This window comes from Terrapene carolina, unplaced genomic scaffold (assembly GCF_002925995.2).
Source record: "Terrapene carolina triunguis isolate 2854851 unplaced genomic scaffold, T_m_triunguis-2.0 Scaffold210, whole genome shotgun sequence".
NCBI classification, from domain to species: Eukaryota; Metazoa; Chordata; order Testudines; family Emydidae; genus Terrapene; species Terrapene triunguis.
This window is the reverse complement of record NW_020664561.1, coordinates 32,474,941-32,495,776: the sequence shown is the minus strand read 5'-3', so window position 1 is coordinate 32,495,776 and position 20,836 is coordinate 32,474,941. Positions and strand designations below refer to the sequence as shown.

At 42.8% G+C, this 20,836-nt stretch overlaps 1 protein-coding gene across 1 annotated transcript in view; it reads left to right on the top strand.

Moving 5' to 3' along the window:
* Positions 1 to 20,836, top strand: part of LOC113407262 (sorting nexin-7-like) — a 62,997-nt gene that overhangs the window by 6,309 nt on the left and 35,852 nt on the right. The window contains exons 2-6 of the mRNA XM_026655568.1: positions 10,300 to 10,482; positions 14,752 to 14,862; positions 15,257 to 15,421; positions 17,276 to 17,480; positions 20,242 to 20,441. Of these exons, the coding sequence (XP_026511353.1) occupies positions 10,300 to 10,482; positions 14,752 to 14,862; positions 15,257 to 15,421; positions 17,276 to 17,480; positions 20,242 to 20,441 (864 nt within the window). The remainder of the gene's footprint in view (positions 1 to 10,299; positions 10,483 to 14,751; positions 14,863 to 15,256; positions 15,422 to 17,275; positions 17,481 to 20,241; positions 20,442 to 20,836) is intronic.

Genomic DNA, 20,836 nt, shown 5'->3' with positions numbered 1-20,836 from the left:
GTCCATGTCACAGGGAGTCTCTGTCACTACCCAGTGTTTGACTGCTTGACCAGGTCATGTGGTCTCACACCCACCAGGTTGTTACCTTTTCACCACTTGTGTATTTATTCTTTCCTTGCAAAATATCACAGTATAATGCAGGCTTAGAGCAAGATGGGGCTTCCCCACAGTCCTCACTCCTCAGCCCGGGCTCACCCTCTGAGCTTTCCTTCTGAGCTTCCCCTTGCTTCCACTTACATCCTTTCAATTACATCATTAGCTCAGTAACTACCACCCAGGTGCTCATAATTCCCAACAGAAAGTATTTAATTGCTCATAGCTGAGCCTGTGGCCTTCTTCATGCTGGAGAGCATCAGCGAACAGGGTGCTACTAATCATGCCATGACTCAGTCCCTTTAATATAGAAACCTTGACCAGTATCTGGAGGGAAAATATCAAAGGCCAGCACCCAGTGTGGTCAGCCTGATTGGGCATTGTGTAATATTCAAGGTGCAGGACCTGTTCCTTTTTATGTTAACCTCTGTTACAATGGTTAAAAGAATGCTGAACCTTGTTCCATCTTGTAAGGTAAAGTCAAATCAAAGTGTTGTCTTCAGTTTCCCTTCATCCTCTGCTTTCTTGTATTTCGTGATACACATGATACCCCATACTATCAGTTGTGTCCCATGTTATAATGGGATGACATAGTTTTGACCAGAGCTGCCAGGACTTTGGTTATTGACCAACTCAAATTCTTGACCATGTTCTCCTCTCAAAACTTCACTATGCCTAGCCAGGTCTACCCCTTTGGAGAAATCCTCTCTCAGTCAGCCACAGTATCTGTGAGAGCTTGGAAAATCTATTCGGTCTGACTGTCTGTTCTGGGGAGTGATCTATTTTATCAAATAGTCTGAAATTTACATTAAGACAGGAATACTGTTACGTATTGAAACTTGCACTACACCTCACCAGTTGTTGGAACAGTCATCTGTAAACTGAACCCAACAGGTTAATTTTCCACCTGAGTTCTTGGCAGATCCTCAACTGCCGTAAGCTGCCAGACATCTGCTGAAGTCAATCGAGCTTTCGTGACAATTTAAACCTGTTGAAGGTCTACCCCTACGTATATGTTCAAGATTTTTCTGTAGGAGTTTGATACTCTTCATGTAAATACATAATGTGGAACTGAGTAACCTTGTCTATTTGAGGTGATTTTGTGAAAGGTATATGTTGGAAATGCAAAGAAATTAAGGATTCTTACTTGGAATTCAGAAAAACATCTACCTCTGAAAATTTTTGCAAAACTTTTATCTGTGACAACTATCAAGTTAAATTGGCTGTAATAAGAAGCATCAATGAGTTTTTAGAATTGGATGTCCTGGTAAAATATTATTTACAAAAAATATAGTTTTTCAAATGTTACACACTCAGTTTGTAATCTAAGGAAATAATAAAGCAAGACATCTCTGAGCAGTTAACTCGCATAGACATTGAATTTGTCAATAGGCATATATTTGGCTGTGATGTTAATCAGTTTTATGAATGCATAAAACTTCTCCTTACTGGCATTCAATTCTTTCTTAACATAAATTGCTTGTTAATTTGGTGGCTTTTTAAAGGGATCGACTTGAAACAGTATTCTTCTAAGTGTCCCCTCCTGCAGGAAGCTGTGAACAAATAAAATCTTGATGGAATGCCACATAGAAACCACCATGTCTATAACCTACAAACATTTATATTCTTGAAAAAATACCAATTGTGCTACTTTAACAATCTAAATAGTGAGATAAGCCTTGAGAAAAAGTGGCAAAGAAATGACAGGGCTTTTGGAGAGAAAATGCATCTTTAAGTTAGTTATAGGTTAACTTTACAAATAAGAATATCACGCCTCACATCCTCAGTTAACCTGAATAATCAGTGAAACTAACAAGTCATGATGTGACCAGTATTTTACATAGCATTTATGCCATTTAGGCCCCACTTGTACAAATGGATCCACTGGTGCAAACCCTATTTATTCGGACATATGGGTCTTCACTGGTACATATATTTGTCAGATCTGGGCCTTTTAATCAGTATTCTTCTGTTTGTACAGCAACAAAGAAGAAAACATTAAAAAGAGAAAGTATTGCAAAGTCACAAATTGGTAACATTCAGCTCAGTTTCTGAAGTTGACTAAGCTTCAAACTGACATACAAAGTAAATTCATTTTCTGTTTATGCAACTTGCTTCTCCAGTTTGTCTTTGATTACTTGGGGTGGATCAAATGCAAAATGTGATATGATCACTAATTCACATGCAGCTTGAAAAACCTGTATGCACTCACTTACTCCTCTACAAAGAACAGTATTTCATTTGTAGCTATATCTTCATCGATGTGGGTATTAAAATGCTCTTTTCTCTCACGTTCTATTTTTATATACTTAGTGCACAGGAACTGATTTTCCCCTCCATTTCATGCTCAGCAACTGCTTCTTTCTTCACCCCTAAAGGCCAGAAGCACCAGCCCCTTACCCATACGTCATGAACAAAACTAGTGTTCGTTGCTTCTTACCAAAAATTATGGCTTCAGTAATTGCCCATTGTAACCATGCCTCAGTGGGTCACAACTGAGAATGCCAAATTCAGGACAAACTGCTGAGAAGTAGGGCAGATACACCCCAAGACTGGTGGCTAATCCCCCATAGGATATACCAAATAATCAACAAAAGTAAACTTCTGTTTCACCACACTGGCTAACAAGAAGTCATAAAGGCAGTTTCCTTTCATTCCAGTCCTTGTATTACCACCAAAAACACTAGACTTAGAGATGAGTGGTTCTTTAAAACCAATCTCTTCAAATAAAAGTTTCTTCTGATCCCAAATGACCAGGCATACATCCGGATCAATATATAACTTAGATCTTACCCCAAAATCATGCTGATGCCAATCCTAAAATCTAAAGGTTTATTTATAAAAAGAAAGAAAGGTGAGAGTTAAAATTGTTTAAAGGAATCAAATACATACAATAATTGCAGTTCTTGGTTCAGGCTTGTAGCAATGATGGAATAAACTGTTGGCTTAAGTCAAGTCTATGGCTGCTTCCAAATCATTGGAAGGGCCTCAATTCCTTGGTTAGAATGCTCCCATTAGTATAAGTTCATAGTCCAGACGCTGGAGCAGAAAAGAGGCAAAATGGAGGGGTTTCCAGGGCTTTTTATATCTTCTGCCATGTGGAAGGAAACCCATTGTTTCGAATAAAGCCCTCAGCACAACTAGTGGAAAATTACAGATGACAAGATGGGAGTTTGGAGTCACATGGGCAAGTCACCTGTGCATGCCTGATTTCGCTTAATCATTGCAGGAAGCCATTACCTATATTTCAGATGCAACATGCACTCAGTGTAGATGGGCGTCTCCCATGGTCCATTGTGAGTTACGTGTCCTTTTGATTGGTTACTCAATTTGAATAGTCCCTCCAAAATGTGCTGGCTAACTGCCTTGTGGGTGTTACCCCAGGAGCAAACATTTGAAATACAGGTATATAGCCAATTCTCATAACTTCAAATACAAAAATGATACATGTATACAAATAAGATAATTATATTCAGCAAATCATAACCTTTCCACAGATATCTTACATGCCACATTTTGTACAAGATTTGTTGCGAATATAGACCAGTGGTTGCAATAATTATCTATATGGTCCTATTTTAATCAGATAACGTCACACCCTTAAAACCATAAAGGCCCAGGCCAATGTTTACTTTTCCTTGTGAATCCTGCCCCCAACCTCCCTAGTACTACTTTACCTACATTTTTCTCCTTATTGACAATATCTTCCTGAACTTGTTTCCCATATGCTCTATATAAATTCTATACCTGGCTACTGAAAACTTCCAAATCTCCAAAACATCTGCTATGGACAAAGCCAGGTATTTGAGTAGCCCGTCACTAGCACTCCTTTTTAGTATAACAGTTGGCCAGGCCACTGACAATGGTTTCTTTCTTGCTGCTCTAGTCCCAAGCACTTAATCTGCAGAGGCCTCTAATAGCAGCTTCTTTTTCCTCCACATCTGCAAGCATGTAGCATGAGGCAGACTGCAAGCTCAGGATGCTTGGCTCTGATTGCAGCTCCTGTTGGAAGCACATCTGCTGTGTGTCCGACATGTTGTAATATTTGGGTGATGGCAGAACGTGACTTTAAAGAGACTTTAGAGAGTCAACTGAAACAAAAACCATTAGGAGGATGAAATAAGAAAACTACAAATTTTGAAGGAGGATATGTTTGCCTACCAAAATTGACAATGCCTTTAACATTAAAACTACCCTACAATAATAAATCTAAGATACTGTTTGTTTCATATTCGTGGATAACTTTGTCTTCCCTTCACCCTTCTTATTTTCCTGTGAGTCAGAGTTTTCACATGTGTAATATTCCTTCTAGATTCCTACAGCAGAATTGTTGCATGCTTGAGTAGTCTGCCTGTGTTCTTTTATAAGTAGGCTGAGTGATGACAATGTAACTTGCCAACCAAAACACAGCTGGCTGGTCTAATTTTAGGACCACAAACTGAACATCCCTCTCAACTACATGGTTGCTCAAATCCTTTCTGTGGTGATGTGCTCTTCTCCCCTCCCCAGAAGGCTTGTACCTCTACTTTGATATAACGCTGTTCTCGGGAGCCAAAAAATCTTAACGCATTATAGGTGAAACCGCATTATATCGAACTTGCTTTGATCCACCGGAGTGCGCAGCCCCGCTCCCCCGGAGCACTGCTTTACCGCGTTATATCCGAATTCGTATTATATTGGGTCGCGTTATATTGGGGTAGAGGCCGTTTTGTGTTAGTGTCCTGATCTAGCATATTTTGAAATGGCTTTCATTCTGCATGTAAGTTACCATACTTAGCCAAATGGAGTTATGCAACTATAAAAGCACAACTCTTACTTCTTCCCCCACACTTCCAACCAATGCTGATTAGGTGCCAGAGTAAATGAATGCTTTTGAAGGCAGTATGCTCTTCAATGGAGTAGAAATGTCTGGAGAGAGACTAGGTGAAGTCAGTAAAATCACTCTACTGGACACACACTTAAACTCATACTCAGTAATTAATAGCTACTGAAGGTCTTAAGGTAACTTTATTCTTCTGTAATCTTCCGTCTCACTATTATTTACTTATTAAAAAAACTGCTTCTAAAAGGAGGGAGGAATCTTGGCACATTAGCTATAGAAGTGAGTAATTCTTGGAATAATACAGGGGATGCTAGTATAGTGGCTGGCCAACAATATTTTTATGCTTGCTACTTCAGCAATTTCTTCTCAACAACCCCCCCCCCCCTTTTTTTTTTTTTAATTGATGGACTCTGAGGAGGGCTGTTCTCCTGACTTGCTATAGTTAAGCAGCATGTTTGAAAGGGAATAGTCACTATGGGGCTGGTCATTCCATAGCACTGTTGGCTGAACAAACAACTGGGATTTCATATACACCTCTACCTCGATATAACGCTGTCCTCGGGAGCCAAAAAATCTTACCACGTTATAGGTGAAACCGTGTTATATCGAACTTGATTTGATCCGCCCCCCGGAGCGCTGCTTTACCGCATTGTATCCGAATTCGTGTTCTATCGGGTGGCGTTATAATGGGGTAGAGGTGTACTGTTTTGGAATTGGCCATGCCTACAGGAAAAAGGCTGTAAAACATTTACTATGTAAAGAAGTGGTTGTGCACTCTTGAGCAGTAGTTTGCTTTTTCTGTCATTTTAAACATCTAATTATAAGTAAAGGGACATGTTATTTATTTCTGTTGTGGTGATGTCGGATGGCCCAATCAGTAGAGCTCTGCGCGGATACAAAATTTGTATCTGCATCCAATTCGCAAACATGGTCTGCGATATCCGCATCCGTGGATGTGGATATCTGTGGATATAAAGCGGATAGCCACAGATTTGCGGGGCTCTAACAATCAGGTTTAGAGCCCTGTTTTGCTAATAGAGAGTGTTGCAGACTTGGCTGAGTCCCTCTAGTGGACTATCACCAGTCTGTTGTAATTGGACCCAACCTTTGGATCCCATGTGCTTCCAAGCCAGCTGGGTCTGGGCAGACTCCAGGCACTGTTTCTAAGGCTGGTTGTACTGTCACTGTCTGTCATCTTTCCTTGGGATGTGGGACTCCATAGTCCAACTGCCCTGGGCCCCGAATCCAGTGCCGGGACTTCCCATCCCTGCCCAGTCACTTATGCATGCTCCCCTAGCACCTAGCTGTGGGTGCTCTGGCTTACAGTTTAACCCCTCAGGAACCATGTGGCAGTTAAAGCAAGAAACATGGGCTTTGCAACAGGAGTTTCTTAACCACAGTAACATTTACTCCTAAAGCATACAAGAGTTACAGATTTTTAGGAAAAAACAAAAATGTATATGTTATCTTCCCCCACCTCTGTGTTCACCCCTTCTGGTGAGGCCTAGGCCACTCATTGTGTCATGAGGTAGGTATCTCTGCCTTCTGCAGGCCTTTTGCTGCCTGGGGATGGTTGGCTTGAGGAGAGAGGGAGCTGAGAGCAGATCCTGATCTTAAAGAAGGTTTCTGCCCTCTCTGTCAGGTGATGAACTGATCAACAGCAGAACTCTCGTTGGGTGGTTAGTAAGTTCCAGCCGCTCTGGAGTTCAAACTGGGAAAACCTGGCTCGTCTCTATAGCAGAACCGTTGTGGGGCTGGACCCTTTACTTGGAAGACTATCACAGTTGATGACTCTTGTGTTAGCTTTTCAGGGAGGTGTCCAGTGTTGCAATAAGCTGCCATTGGTCTGTCCTTGATGGCTCTAGGCAGCTATGGTTATATACTCAAAATGAGAATTTGAAAGTCCCAGTTTGATACAGACATATACCAATCCATCAAATATGGTTTCTGTCCTGAAGAATGAGAGGTTCCTAAGAAGGGGAAAATACTGATCCGCTGAGTTGGATTGAGTTGATATGTATGAAGAACAAGTTTATGATTTGTGCTGGATTGTCCCAAGAGAATGTGAATAAAGCTGCCAGCTGCCTAAAGCTGGGGGAGGAAGAATCTAGCTTTGTAGTGAGACCCTTGTAGGACTGTGATTGGCCAACTTATTTGATTTTTATTTATCTGGTTCTGATATTATGCCTGTAAAATCAAAGCCTGGCAACTTTAAAATGCTGCAGCTTGTTAAATCTATCAACTGTGACTTAGCTATTGTGTGAAATTTGTTCTTCCCCCTGATGGTGATGGAACAAATGACTTCACTGCACATTAAGTGGTGGGGGCCGTTGTCTGGCTTTTAGGAAAAGGTGTGTGGCCCCTTTAAGGTCTGGATGGCCAGAATGACTTGCTGCAGCAAGAGGATGGGGTCCACCTGTCAGACTTGGGAGCTGATGCATTTTTGGCTGATATCAAAGAGGGTATTATTGATACATGGGGGGAGGCTGCCAAGCTAATTGCTGGCGCTTCCTTGTGGTGGATGTCCAGTGCAGGTTTTCCATAGGGAAGGGATAAAGTGATCAGATAGAATGAACTGGGAAAGAATTTAAGGGAGGTATTCTTTAAAGGAATGGAAATGGGGGCGGGGGGTTCAGGGCTCCTATGGTACAGCGGGGAACTAATCCCCCTCTTTTTAGCCCCCCTTAACCGTCATTTGAGGGGTGGGAGTGGCGAGGTCCCAGTAAGCAGGTAGGCTGGGGACTAGGATGAATAAAGGAGGAGGCCTGGCACCACCCCCGCCTCCTCCCCCAGTATATATAAATGATTCTAGAACAGTGGTTCCCAAACTTTAACAACCTGTGAACCCCTTTCACTAAAATGTCAAGTCTCGCGAACCCCCTCCTAAAAATATTTCCAGGGATTTTCTCCTTTACCTGAGTATAAATTATAAAAGCAGTGATCTTGGAAATATAAAATTTGTTTTTATGACATGCTTATTACACACTGTTTATTATTAATTATTATTTATCATTACAGTATTTTTATTACATTATGAAAACGGCAACACTCTTCCAAGATCTCACTTTCGTAGCTTGTATCACTTTGAATAAGCCTGTTATAAGACAAGGCTCCTATGTTTCATCAAGGAGTATCAGATGTGAAACAAGCATGAAGGTATTTAAGAAGCCAACTTAAAGTGTTCCTCCTACACAAGCATTTAGGTCTTGAGCAATCCAGGCAAACAACGCACGTTACAGCAAAGCTTAAACTTGTTCTTCATAATAATTTTAAAAACTATACTAGCTGCCTATTTAATTTTAAAAACAGCAAAAAATATCCACCTCCCTTTCCATTTCTTATAAGGAGTCTTGAAGTTTAAATCTCAGTGTGATAGATACGCTTGCTTTGATCTGCTTAGCTCTTGGAAGTCCAGGGGCTCCGGGCTGCTGGCCCCATGGTGACTGGGGTTCCTAGGGACAGCTCTGTCTGCCATTAGGGAATTTTTCCCCAAGAACCCCCTGTAACATTTCACGAACCCCAGTTTGGGAACCACTGTTCTAGAATTACCTGCACTGTATGCTGCTATCTGCTGGTTATTTCCTGACATTTAAGAATAAAGTTGTGGCCTAATTGTCTCCTGTTCGTCTTCCAGCATAGCCAGACAATGGAAGTGGTAACTGTGATTTTTATACCCTTCTCACTTACTGAAGAAAGCTGCTCATTGTACATCTAACTTCAAAAATATGGACTAGATGCTTTCCTTTTGCTATAAGAGCCTCATAAACCTTAATGGTTTGCTTGAGCATTGAATGAGGGTGAGGTTTGTTGTATCAGTCTTGTCTGATCTCTTAACATAAGCGTGGTCTCATGTGTGGCTCGTACTTCGATGGAAGGGATATTTAGTAGGTGTGCTCCTTTCTCTGAATCGTTATTAAACTGATGCCCCAGTATTGTATTGGAGGTCATTTTGTGACTGGAGGTGCTGTCTTTCAGATGAGGCTTAAAACTAAGGTCCTAGCTGACAGCCTGTGACCTCGTAAACACCCATGACACTTTTTTTTTCCCTTTGGCAAGGGTAAGAAAAAGAGGTCCTGACTTTCTGCCTTAAATCTTTCTGAATAATAAAACTTTCTAACTAAAGTTGGAGAGAAATTTTTTTAGGGCATAGTGTCCTTCCATCTTTGTCCTAAACTGTTATATACCATAGCATAGCTACATGCTTGTTTTTAATAGCTACTATCGTCATACCAGAGAGATCTGTTTTTCTGTCCCGGTGGTATATATAATTGTAATTCATAAATCTTAGTACTACTGGATTTAAAAAACAACAACAACACACTTAGTTTTTATACTGCTGATCCTTCATCGTCAAGGATTCTTCAGTTAAAAACTGTACTGAACGTCTTTAATAATAAACATCTTTAAATAAATTACAAGGGGATATAATCATTTCATAAAACATCTGAAAGGAAAACAGGGTAGCTATCTTGGTAAGGTTGCAAGAGAGAATTTAGATTTCAAGTCCTGGGTAACTGGCCTCTAGCAACTTTAATAAGGTTGGTAAGTGTCCTGTACAGCAGTAGTTCTCAAAGCTGGTAAGCCGCTTGTTCAGGGAAAGCCCCTGGCGGGCCGGGCCGGTTTGTTTACCTGCTGCGTCCGCAGGTTCGGCCGATCGCGGCTCCCCCTGGCCGTGGTTCCCCGCTCCAGGCCAATGGGGGCTGCGGGAAGCAGCAGCCAGTATGTCCCTTGGCCCGTGCCGCTTCCCACAGCCCCTATTGGCCTGGAGCGGGGAACTGCGGCCAGTGGGAGCCGCAATCGGCCGAACCTGCGGACGCAGCAGGTAAACAAACCGGCCCGGCCCGCCAGGGGCTTTCCCCGAACAAGCGGCGGCCCAACTTTGAGAACCACTGTTGTACAGTACAGTGGGTGCTTGGTTTAATTAGTTTGGGCATTTGTAGGTGACTTCTGTTTTCAGCTATCCATAATGTTGTCATCAAATGTAGTGTTCTGCTTTTCTCTCATCAGTTTTGTTCTTGGTTTTTTTAACCAGTTATTGAATTGAGCACTGAAAAGGATAAGAGGATGACAAGGCTGTTTGTGGTATATTTTCGCAGTTTTATCTGCTATCTCTTTTACCATCTTAACCGTTCACTTCAGAGCAGTGGTGGGCAACCACATTGGCCGGGAACGGCGAACCACGGCCACTGGGAGCTGCGAGTGGCGGTTTCTGCGAACGGGCAATGTAAACAAACTGTCTCACGGCCCGCCAGCGGATTACCCTGACGGGCCTTGTGCGGGCCGCCAGTTGCCCACCACTGCTTCAGATGTCTGAATTGTTTTGATGTCTGAATCCTCCACCCTTATATGTTAATAAGAATTTTTTCAAATGTCTTTATCTATAGGATACATCACTGACTGAGGCAAATTCATTCAGTCCTTTGATACCAACATCCCCCTCTTCTATGATAAACCAGTACAAGTTTGAAGATGAGCCAGAATTAAGGGATCTCTTCATTACTGTTGATGATCCTGAAAGTCACATTACTGCCATTGAGACTTTCATTACCTATAGAGTTGTTACAAAGGTAAGTGTTTAATAGTCATGATAGTTTAAGTGTAAAGTAAAACTTTACAGGTGTTAGTGTTTTAAAGGATTTCAAATAATCTTTCTAACATTTCAAAATTATATTCTGATTTTGCAGTGAGTTAACAGTTTAGTCAAATTATTTCCAACTAGTAGCTAGATTCTAAAAACACTTTTAAGGTGAGTAAGGTTACTCGTGAATATTTGCATGACTGAGTGCTGTAGAGATCATTAAAGGACTAGCTGAAGTTATTTTAATGATTGCAAAAGCAGCCTTTTGTGTGAAATTGGCATTTGCTATTGTGTCCCTTGACAAGAACATGAAACAAGAGGAAGGCTGATGCAGTTGGAAAGTACTATATTGGCATAAGTATTTGTGGAGCATGGGTAGGCCATAGAGAAGTGGTCGTTATGCTTGGCTGTTAATATGTGATAACTTGCTCACCACACCCCCTTTCAATTCTGCTTTCCTGTAATTGGATTGTTTGCTAGCACAAAGAAAAGTTTTCCTCCAATTCACATTTAATAACATTTTGGTTACAACTACAGCAATTTTTTAAATGAAAAGGTAATATTAGGAAAGTATTTAATGTGTTTTCAGCTGTCTTTGAATTCAGTTTCTCAGCTGGAGAGGAGGAAAGCCAGTATTATGAGACCAGACAGTTCTCTGGGGATTATCAGCAAGTACTGCACATACGGTTGCCGACTTTCCGATTTGCAGAAAGCCGAACGCCATTGCCCCGCCCCTTCTCAGAGGCCCCGCCCATGCTCACTCAATCCCCTCTCCCTCCGTCACTCGCTGTTCCCCACCCTCGTTCATTTTCACCAGGCTGCGCAGAGGGTTGGGGTGCAGGAGGGCTCTGGCTGGGGGTACGGGCTCTGGGGTGGGACCAGAAATGAGGGTTTCGGAGTGTTGGATGGGGCTCTGGGCTAGGGGAGGGGGTACTGGCTCTGGGTGGGAGGTGTGGGCTCTGGCATGGGGCCAGAAATGAGAGTTCAGGGTGCAGGGGGGCCTCTGGGCTGGGGCACGGGGTTGGGGTGCAGTGGGGTGAGGGCTCCAGCTGGGGATGAAGGGTTTGGATTGCAGGAGGGGTGTGGGCTCTGGGAGGGAGTTTGGATGCAGGAGGGGGCTCAGGGCTGGGGCGGGAGGTTGGGGTGTGGGAGAGGGTTCAGGGTGCGGACTCCGGGCGGCACTTACCTCAGGTGGCTCCCGAAAGCAGCCATAATTTCTCTTTGACTCCTAGGCGGAGGTGCGGCGAGGCGGCTCTGCGCGCTTCCCCTGTCTGCAGGCACCACTCCCAGCACCCACTGGCCGCGGTTCCTGGCCAGTGGAAGCTGCAGAGCCGGCAGTCGGGGTGTGGGCAGAGTGCAGAGCCCCTGTGGCCACACCTCTGCCTGGGAGCTGGAGGGAAATGCTGGCCACTTCCGGAAGTTGCACAGAGCCAGGGCAGGCAGGGAGCCTGTCTAAGCCGTGCTGCGCCGCCGATCGGACTTCAAACAGCCCGGTCAGCGGTGCTGACTGGAGCTGCCGAGATCCCTTTCCGACCGGGCGTTCCGGTCGAAAACCAGATGCCTGGCAACCCTAACTTCACAGCCTACATTTTGAGACCTACTATATTCATTTATTTTACTCTGACTTCGTTTTTGCTGAAAGTTCTCGTACAACAAATTTTCAAATGAAGAATGTTCCCTTTGTTTATGCAGGAGGGATAGGGTTTTTGTAGGAAGAGGGAAGAATGGTGGGGAGGGACATTTTCTGCCTTCTCTTCTATCCATGATTAATTTGAAGAATAAATTCATGATGATATAACAGCTCTCTTGTCAACCCTAAGCATTCCAAAATCATGAGTCAGGTCTCAGTCAGAGGTTTGCTCAAAAATTACAAGATTAAATAAAATTGGGTGGGGAGGTTCTTTTTATTTGCATTCTAGTTTCTGAGCCTTTAAAATTCACTTGAAGCATGTTCTAAAGCTTTTCTTTTCAACCACAATGGCTAGGAACTTTTTTTTTTTAAATGAAAACTGATATACGCTTGTAATTACTTGGCTCCAGGAGCTGGGGCTTGTTTTAGTCTCCTCCCATTAAAAACCCAAGCAAACAAAAACCACAGCAATATCACGAGACTTGATAAAATCATTAGAGTTGGCAGCACTGTAATAGGCATGCAGTTTTGCTAAAGTTTGAGGTTCTACTGGTGGGTACAAAACTAAAGTTGGTGACTGGTAGTGCAAACCATTAAATCCTGATGTATCTGTAGTTTCAGTGGTGCCCAAACTTATTACACAGGAGAGACACATAAATCTAAGAACAACCTTGTGTGGACCAAACAGATTCTACATATTTTAATAAGATTTAAAGTCACCTGTATTGATTTATATTTTAAGTTCAGCTTGTTTTGTATGTATTCAGATAGAAACAACCTATGTACAGTATTGTCTATTTACACACCTGTGTAAACTAAAATGGTGTAAACATGATGCTAAAACACTAATGAATCGGCCGCTAGTATATTGTGGTGAAGCAGGCTGTGGGCCTTATGAAATGCTCTGGTGGGCTGTGTACGGACTGTGGGCTGTAGTCTATATGAAATGGCAGGGCACCCATGGCCTATATGAAATGGTAGGGTTTTTATGGCTGAAACATGTGGCTAGGTGGCTGATAGCAGCTGATATCCGGGACATGCTTCAGTTATTTTCAGTTTATTCAAGTGCTACAACATGGGCGTTCCTTAAACTCGGATTTGTCATCACTTTAAAGAGACCAACCCAAATTCAGAACACATCCATCTTAACTGGAAGGAAAATCTCACATCAAAATAATGATTAGAACCCTTGGAAAAAATTGTACTAGGTCGATTCTTATAAGACACTTCTTATGCACAGTTTGACACTTGCTTTTTTCTCACAGTAAAAGTTCACATTGTTTCATCTCTTACTAGGTTAGATTACTTTACTAAAAAAAATTGTAATTGGTAAGTGCTGAATGACATTAACTTTTTTCCCTCAGGGATCTCATTTTTATTCCAAAATGGTCAATCTACACTATTAAATATTTTTAATACACCTCTACCCCAATATAACGCGGTCCTCTGGAACCAAAAAAAATCTTACCGCGCTATAGGTGAGACCTCTTTATATCGAACTTGCTTTGGCCCCCCTGCTCCTTGTCCCCTGACCGCCCACTCCAGAGACCCCCGTCCCTAATCACCCCCAGGACCCCACCCCGTACCCAACCCCTCTGCTCTCTGTCCCCTGACTGCTCCGACCCCTATCCACACACCCCCCACCCCCTGACAGGCACTTACTGGCAGCGGTGGGAAGCGGAGCAGCCCAGCCCCACCCCGCTCCACTCTGCCAGCTCCCAGCTGTGGCGCTCTGCTTCCCGCCGCCGGTGAGTGCGGGGAGGTTGGGGAAAGGACGCCGCCGTACTTACCTGTGGCGGGAAGTGGAGTGCCGTGGCTGGGAGCTGGCAGAGTGGAGCGGGCTGGGGCTGAGCTGCTCCGCTTCCGCCGCTGCCGGTGAGTACAGGGAGGTTGGGGAAAGGGTGACCCCCGTACTTACCTGCGGCGGGAAGCGGAGCGCCACGGCCCCCGGCCCCAGCCCACTCCGCTTTCCTTGCCCCGGCCCCAGCCGTGTCGCTGGGGGAGGGGTTGGGGAAAGGTCCCGCACTCCCCGGCAGAAGCAGAGCAGCGGCCCAAGCCCGCTCCACTCCGCCAGCTCCCAGCCGCAGCGCTCCGCTTCCCGCCGCCAGTGAGTACCGGGGGGTGTCCTTTCCCCAACCTCCCTGCATTCACCGGCGGCGGGAAGCGGAGCGCCGCAGCTGGGAGCTGACGCGCTGATCCGCCGGAGCGCTGCTTTACCGTGTTGTATGCGAACCCGTGTTATATCGGGTCGCGTTATATCGGGGTAGAGGTGTACTCCTCTTAGGGTATATGTCTACACTCCAGCTGGGAGGTGTGATTCCCAGCTCAGGTAGCCAGTCATGCGCTAGTGCTGCTCGAGCAAATGTGCTAAAAATAGCTAGGTAGCTAGGGTAGCAGAAGCGGTGGCTCAGGCTAGCTCCCAAAGTATGTATCCAGGGAGCCTGTGTGGGTTGGTACTCAAGCTAGCCCCAGCTCCTGTGCTATCCCAGCTACGTCGCTGTTTTTGGTTTGCTAGCTCGAGCAGAGCTACTGTATATCTGTCTACCCGAGCTGGGAATCACATCTCCCAGCTGCAGTGCAGACATACTTTTAGATTTTCCATCTTAATTTTGTGGTTATGACTTTCAGACATCTCGTGGTGAGTTTGACTCCAGTGAATATGAAGTTCGAAGACGATATCAAGATTTCCTTTGGTTGAAGAGCAGACTTGAAGAAGCACATCCAACACTGATTATTCCTGTAGGTTCGCTAGATTGTGTTAAATTTAAAACAAAAGAACAAATGTATCTGTAATGAGCTTTGGAGAAATCTCTTTCAGGATTCTGGGGTCTAACAACCATTAAGAAGCTAATGTAGTTTGATTAATCTTTTATGTGTATGTGCAAAATTCAGAGAAAAATAAGGGCATTTCTCTTTTCCTTAACCTACTCTCCCTTTCTCTTGATTTTATATCTATTCTGATGCATTATCTATTGCTAGGATTGAAACACTGTTTACAGTGTTAATTTTAGTTTGTTTTTGTGTGTGTAGTGAATTGTACAAGAATGTCTACCGTCTCATGGGTAGTAGAACTATTGTAATATATGTAATATGCAAAGTTATACAATGTTTTATTTATTTATTTTCCCCTCAGCCATTGCCTGAAAAATTTATAATGAAAGGAATGGTGGAACGATTCAGTGATGAATTCATTGAGACTCGAAGGAAAGCATTGCATAAATTTTTGAACCGAATTGCTGAGCATCCAACTTTGGCTTTTAATGAAGACTTCAAAATATTTCTTACAGCACAAACCTGGGTAAAAAAAAAAAAAATCTGATTTATAGTTATAAGAAATTATGAACTGCCTTACTAGGGGCCTGCATAGTTCAATATCGTCTTACCAACCATGGCTAGTGATAGAAGTGTCATAGGAAGGTGCAAGGAATCCTGCAAGAATCCAGTAGGCAGCTATTGATTAACTTGGCAATAAGAAAAAATTCTGATACCCATCAGAGCTTGTCTTATGCTCTGAAGCATGAGGGTTGGTCTCCCTTCCAAAACTCTTATTCTCATTCTTCTAATTCTAATGCATGTGATTTTAAACTATTTTTTGTTTTGATATTTCTCTCCCTTTTTGCCCATTGTAAGAAGGTTGGACTCACCCCTGCGGCGCCTCCTGCTGGTTGTCCAGGGAATTAGCTCTCCAGCCTGTGGAGCGCCCTCTGCAGGCCGGTGATCCACCTGTCCTCTCCTTCTCGGCTTCCGTGTCCCTCCCAGGACCCCGGTGCCCCTTGTTCTGGGTGCTGCCCCCTGGCAGTACCCGCACGCTAGGTCTCCCCTCCCAGGGGAACCCCCACCCACTATCCCCACCTTGCCTCAGCACTAGGCCACTGCCAGTCACCAACTAGCCCCCGCTCCCTGGGGCAGACTGCAGTATAGGCCACTCATCACTGGCAAGGAGGGTTTGGACCTGCTGCCTTAGCCTAGCCCTGGGCTGCCCTCTGCAACCCCCAGTACCCCTTGACCTTCCGCTAGGCTGCAGCCTGGGGTTATCCAGGCTGGAGCTCCCCAGCTCCTCAGCCTGTCCCTAGCCCTGCTCCACTCAGGTATGCTGTCTCTAGCCCCTGCAGCCAGGCCCTTCTCCCTCTGCACTCAGGGAGAGACTGCTGAGCTTCTGGCTGCTCTGGCCTTTATAGAGCCAGCTGAGTCTGTTTGGGGCGTGGCCCCAGCTGCAGCCACTTCCCCCAATCAGCTCAGCCTAAAAGCTGCTTTCTCCAGCTACAGCTCCCTCTGGACCGGAGCGGGGTTACCACCCCGCTACACCCATATTCTTTAAAAACAGTAGTAATAATCTGTTCATTGACAATGCAGCCAATAGACCACCATTTAATTTCCCACTGTAAGCTGTGCAGAATGTATCCACTGGAAAAGAAAGCAAGAATTTTGTCCTCCAAAGAGCATAGCTCTGAACTTAACCAAATGTTCCATTAGCAGTTTATAGAAGTGGAGGGAAAGTAAAAAGGAAAGAAAGAGGGGCTGCTTTCCACTGTAAGAACATAATTTTCCCCAATGGATGACTTTTCTCTGCACATTCTTCCCTCTGTTGACTTGCCCAAAAGTCTGCATACTGGCTGACTCTGCTTTAAGACTGAAAGGGGAAGAGGTTTGTATTGTCTTAATCCTTCCCTTCCTAATCCCCCTGCATGCTCCCTGCTTCAGTAGAACATGGCTAACCTATGACACAGAATGGTTATCCTTGACCATACAGCCTTCAATCACAATATAAAAAGGGAAATTAGTAAAGGGGTGGGGGGGGAAGAGAGTCTAATTGCTACATATTTAATAACTTTACAATAAGATCTAGACATCAAATGAAAACCTAAAGTAGTTTGTTTCAGGGCCGCCCAGAGGATTCAGGGGGCCTGGGGCAAAGCAATTTCGGGGGCCCCTTCCATAAAAAAAAGTTGCAATACTATAGAATACTATATTCTCGTGGGGGCTCCTGCAGGCCCGGGGCCTGGGGCAAATTGCCCCACTTCTCCCCCCCCAGGCGGCCCTGGTTTGTTTTATACGTTCCTGTGTAGTTTTATTGTTTTAATTTGTTTTGCTTTAATTGTAAACCATGGGTAGACAACATTAAAATATTCACAAGGGTATGTTCTTCTTGTAGGAACTTTCAACTCACAAGAAGCAAGGTCCTGGCTTGTTTAGCAGGATGGGACAAACTGTAAGAGCTGTAGCATCCTCAGTAAGAGGAGGAGGAGTTAAAAATCGTCCTGATATGTTTACAGATATAAATGACTATATGGAAACATTTAATCAGAAAATAAACTTGCTAGACAAAATATCCCAAAGAATTTACAAGGAAGAAAGGGGTAAGTAGAAATAATGAACACACGCTTGTTTTTATTGACTTCAGAAAGTAATATATTGAACAAGTGAATTACTGTGAAAAGTTAGTTCGCTTTCACTGTTCCACACAAAATGCTGCTTTCTAGCAAGAGAAATGGAGAACAAGAAACTGTTTTACCTTTTTCATTCAATGGCTAATCCTCGGCCTATTGGCAGATCAGTGTGCAACCGTGTGGGGATCCACATCTGGCAGCCTTCCTCATTGGTTTGAAGTTGTTAGGATGCCTGCAGAGGTAGCATGCTCATCTCTCAAGAGAGGAGAAGGAAAATAACTTGTCGATAACCTCACCTTTCTCTTGCTTGTTACTGAGTCACACCTGGAACTTCCTTGGACAGAATCAGCATAAATAATGTATTAATAGGGAGGGTAGTTTAACTATGCTGACAAGAAACTGAAAACTAAGAAAACCTAGAAGTTTGGCTGGCTTTTTACCATACTAATCGGAAGAACCGTATGAACGCTTTTTGTTGTGTACAGATGACTACTTCTTAAAGTGAAATATAAACACTTATTTCCTACTGGCATAATGACAATCACATTCTGAATCCCAGTTGTTTGTAGATATTCAAACCCCTACAAATTCTTATATGTTAACCAGAATCCCTTTCGTATATGAAGTTTTTTGTTTCTACAAATATAGTGTTCTGTATCTGTCAAACTGAGAAGTTCTTTGTACTTATTTTGAACCTTAGTCTGTGTGTATATCCAAATACTGGAGTGTATAGAATCAACAAAGAAATGTTGAGATGTTCAGGAAGGGATCCCTGATTACTATCAAAGGATGTCTGTTACTATAGATATGTTATAATGAACAATATGGTGTAATTGATGAAGGGTGCTTACAATCTAAATATGTTCTGTGATTGATAAGGAATATTTGTTACTGCAGATTTTTATGTGATTTATGAAATAATGATCCATTGAAAGATATTTGTAACTCATTAGGAATTGCTTGTTGCCACAGATGTTGTTAGTAATATGATTGGGTTAGAAATTTCTTTACCTTATCAGTCATGTAACCTGACATATCATAAAAAATTCCATAAGTAATTAGGCAAATAAAAATATCAAAAACTGAACACAGTGGAATATGATGTGGGAAACTTACTTTTCCTTCCCCCCTCTCCCCCCCACGGAATTGTATTTGTCCTAAGCCTTGTTAAATCTGAACATGTAACACTGTCACATCCATTCTTTTGGTTGATTCTGCATCTTTCTTTGGTGTCACATGAAAGAGAATTTTAAAAAATATTACCTTTCTTGTTGGTCATAACATCTGTTAGATGGGTTTGTTTGAACTTCATGCTCTTGTTAAAATTTTCCTTGATTTTCAAGAAAAAAAGTTTGTTCTGAATGGAACAGCAGCTTGCATGCTTACTTGAATCTTTAAATTATATACTTTCTGAGCTTGAAACTGATCTCACGCTGAATTATGTTTTAAAAATCCCACTGGTCAATACTTTAGGGTTTTCTCTTGCATGTAAAAATACTTTGAAATGCTTCACTGTGTTCCATAATAACTAAGGCTTTGTTTCCTTTAGCTTATTCTGTCATTCCAGATCTCTGCATGTCCTGACTAGATTGCGTGTTCCTTGCACAAAGGAAATACATATTGATCAAAGGGATTTTTTGTTTTGTCTTAGCAGTTCATTCCACTAGGTGTAGTTGGCATATAGTGAGGAGAAGTTCGTGGGTATACATTTAAAGCACCAGCACCAAAATACTGGTGATAAAGCCTCATGGAGTTTTATTCACTCTCAAGTGCTGCCAGATATTGCTTACGTCTAGCCTTTCCCAACAGTAATCTGCAGAACACGTGTCATGTGCAAAGCTGATTTTGTCTCAGCAGTGAACCATTTGGCAAGCAGTGAGTGATGCTTCCTACTAGTTGTAGCCCAATCTGGGATTTTCCATTAAGTTTCCAGGGCTTTTTTGACCAACTAAACTCAAAACAAGCATCCCTCTCTACACACACTGCTTCACGTGTCTCTTTGTTGGATGTTTCTTTGGTATAAAGTCAGCTGTGACCAAGTTGTAGAGGGCAAAAAAAGTGGAGGGACCGTGAAAACCTCAGCAGTCAGAATCAAATTAGAAAGTGACATTAGAGCAGTGTGGACTTGATCCAAAGTCATAGCCACTTCAATTTACCTTGGCCCATAACACATGAACATTGGTAATGTGAACACACAGTATAGGGCCATGTTCTGCTTTGCTCATCTTTAGTAGTTTATTGAAATGAATGAGACTACTCCAGAGTAAAGTTCTATAAAAGTGGCAGTATCTGGCCCTACTTTTTCTGAGCGAATACTGTGGCCACACTTACAAAGTTTTATTGCGCTATAGAGCTAATGATTGTTTTCTGAAGATATTTCTTATACTTAAAAAGAGAAATACTTCTAGAGTGGTAGTAATAAAGCGGTACTCCAGAACTGGAATGAACTTAAGCGCACCCACTGAATCTATTGTGCATGTACAGCTCTTTCAAAAAGGTAATTTTTCACTGATTGATTTTTTTAGCAATATGTTGGCAATAGCTTAATGAGTAAAAGTATGAGATGTTTCTGTTGACCAAAAATAACAACAAAAGAAGAAGAAAGCTTTGTTATTGTAATATCTCCTTCTTTTTGAGGATCATTTGGCCAGATTTTGAAACTAGCCTCAGTTTCTGTGCTTTGCATCTATCATTGACTTGAGTACTAATATGCAGTAATCTTCTTATTAAGGGTACTATTGTGAAATGAAGGAATATGGTCCAATCCATACTCTTTGGTGTGCATCAGAAGAAGATCTAGTAGATTCGCTGAAAGGTGTTGCCAGCTGCATTGACAAGTGCTGCAAAGCTACTGAGAATCGAATGGCAGGACTATCAGAAAATTTGCTGCCTGTTCTACATGAATATGTTCTCTATAGTGAAATATTAACGGTAAGACCATAAGGGTTGCTTATACCGGTGTATTGAGTGACCTTTGAAGAGAGAATCTGCTTTGTATGTAATTGATTTTGCAGTCACTGCATTAACTCTTTGAGGGCTACAATTTGTCTTTCTGCTGCTAATTGAGAACATAACAAATGAGTTAGAGTGAAAAAAGCTTATTTAAAAAAAATAAAAGCAAGAATAATTTTCTGTAGGATGGCTGCCCTCTTGCACAGAATCTTTTTCTTCTTCTTCTTCTTCCCTGCTTCCCTATTAATCAGACAAGATGCGTCCAGACTCGAAGAGAAGATTTCTTTCACTGTGGGGGAGTCCTCTCCAGTTTCCTCCTACAGCTAGCTCCCCATAACAGCAGCATTAAGGGTTGAGGGGTTGTATGTCCTTTC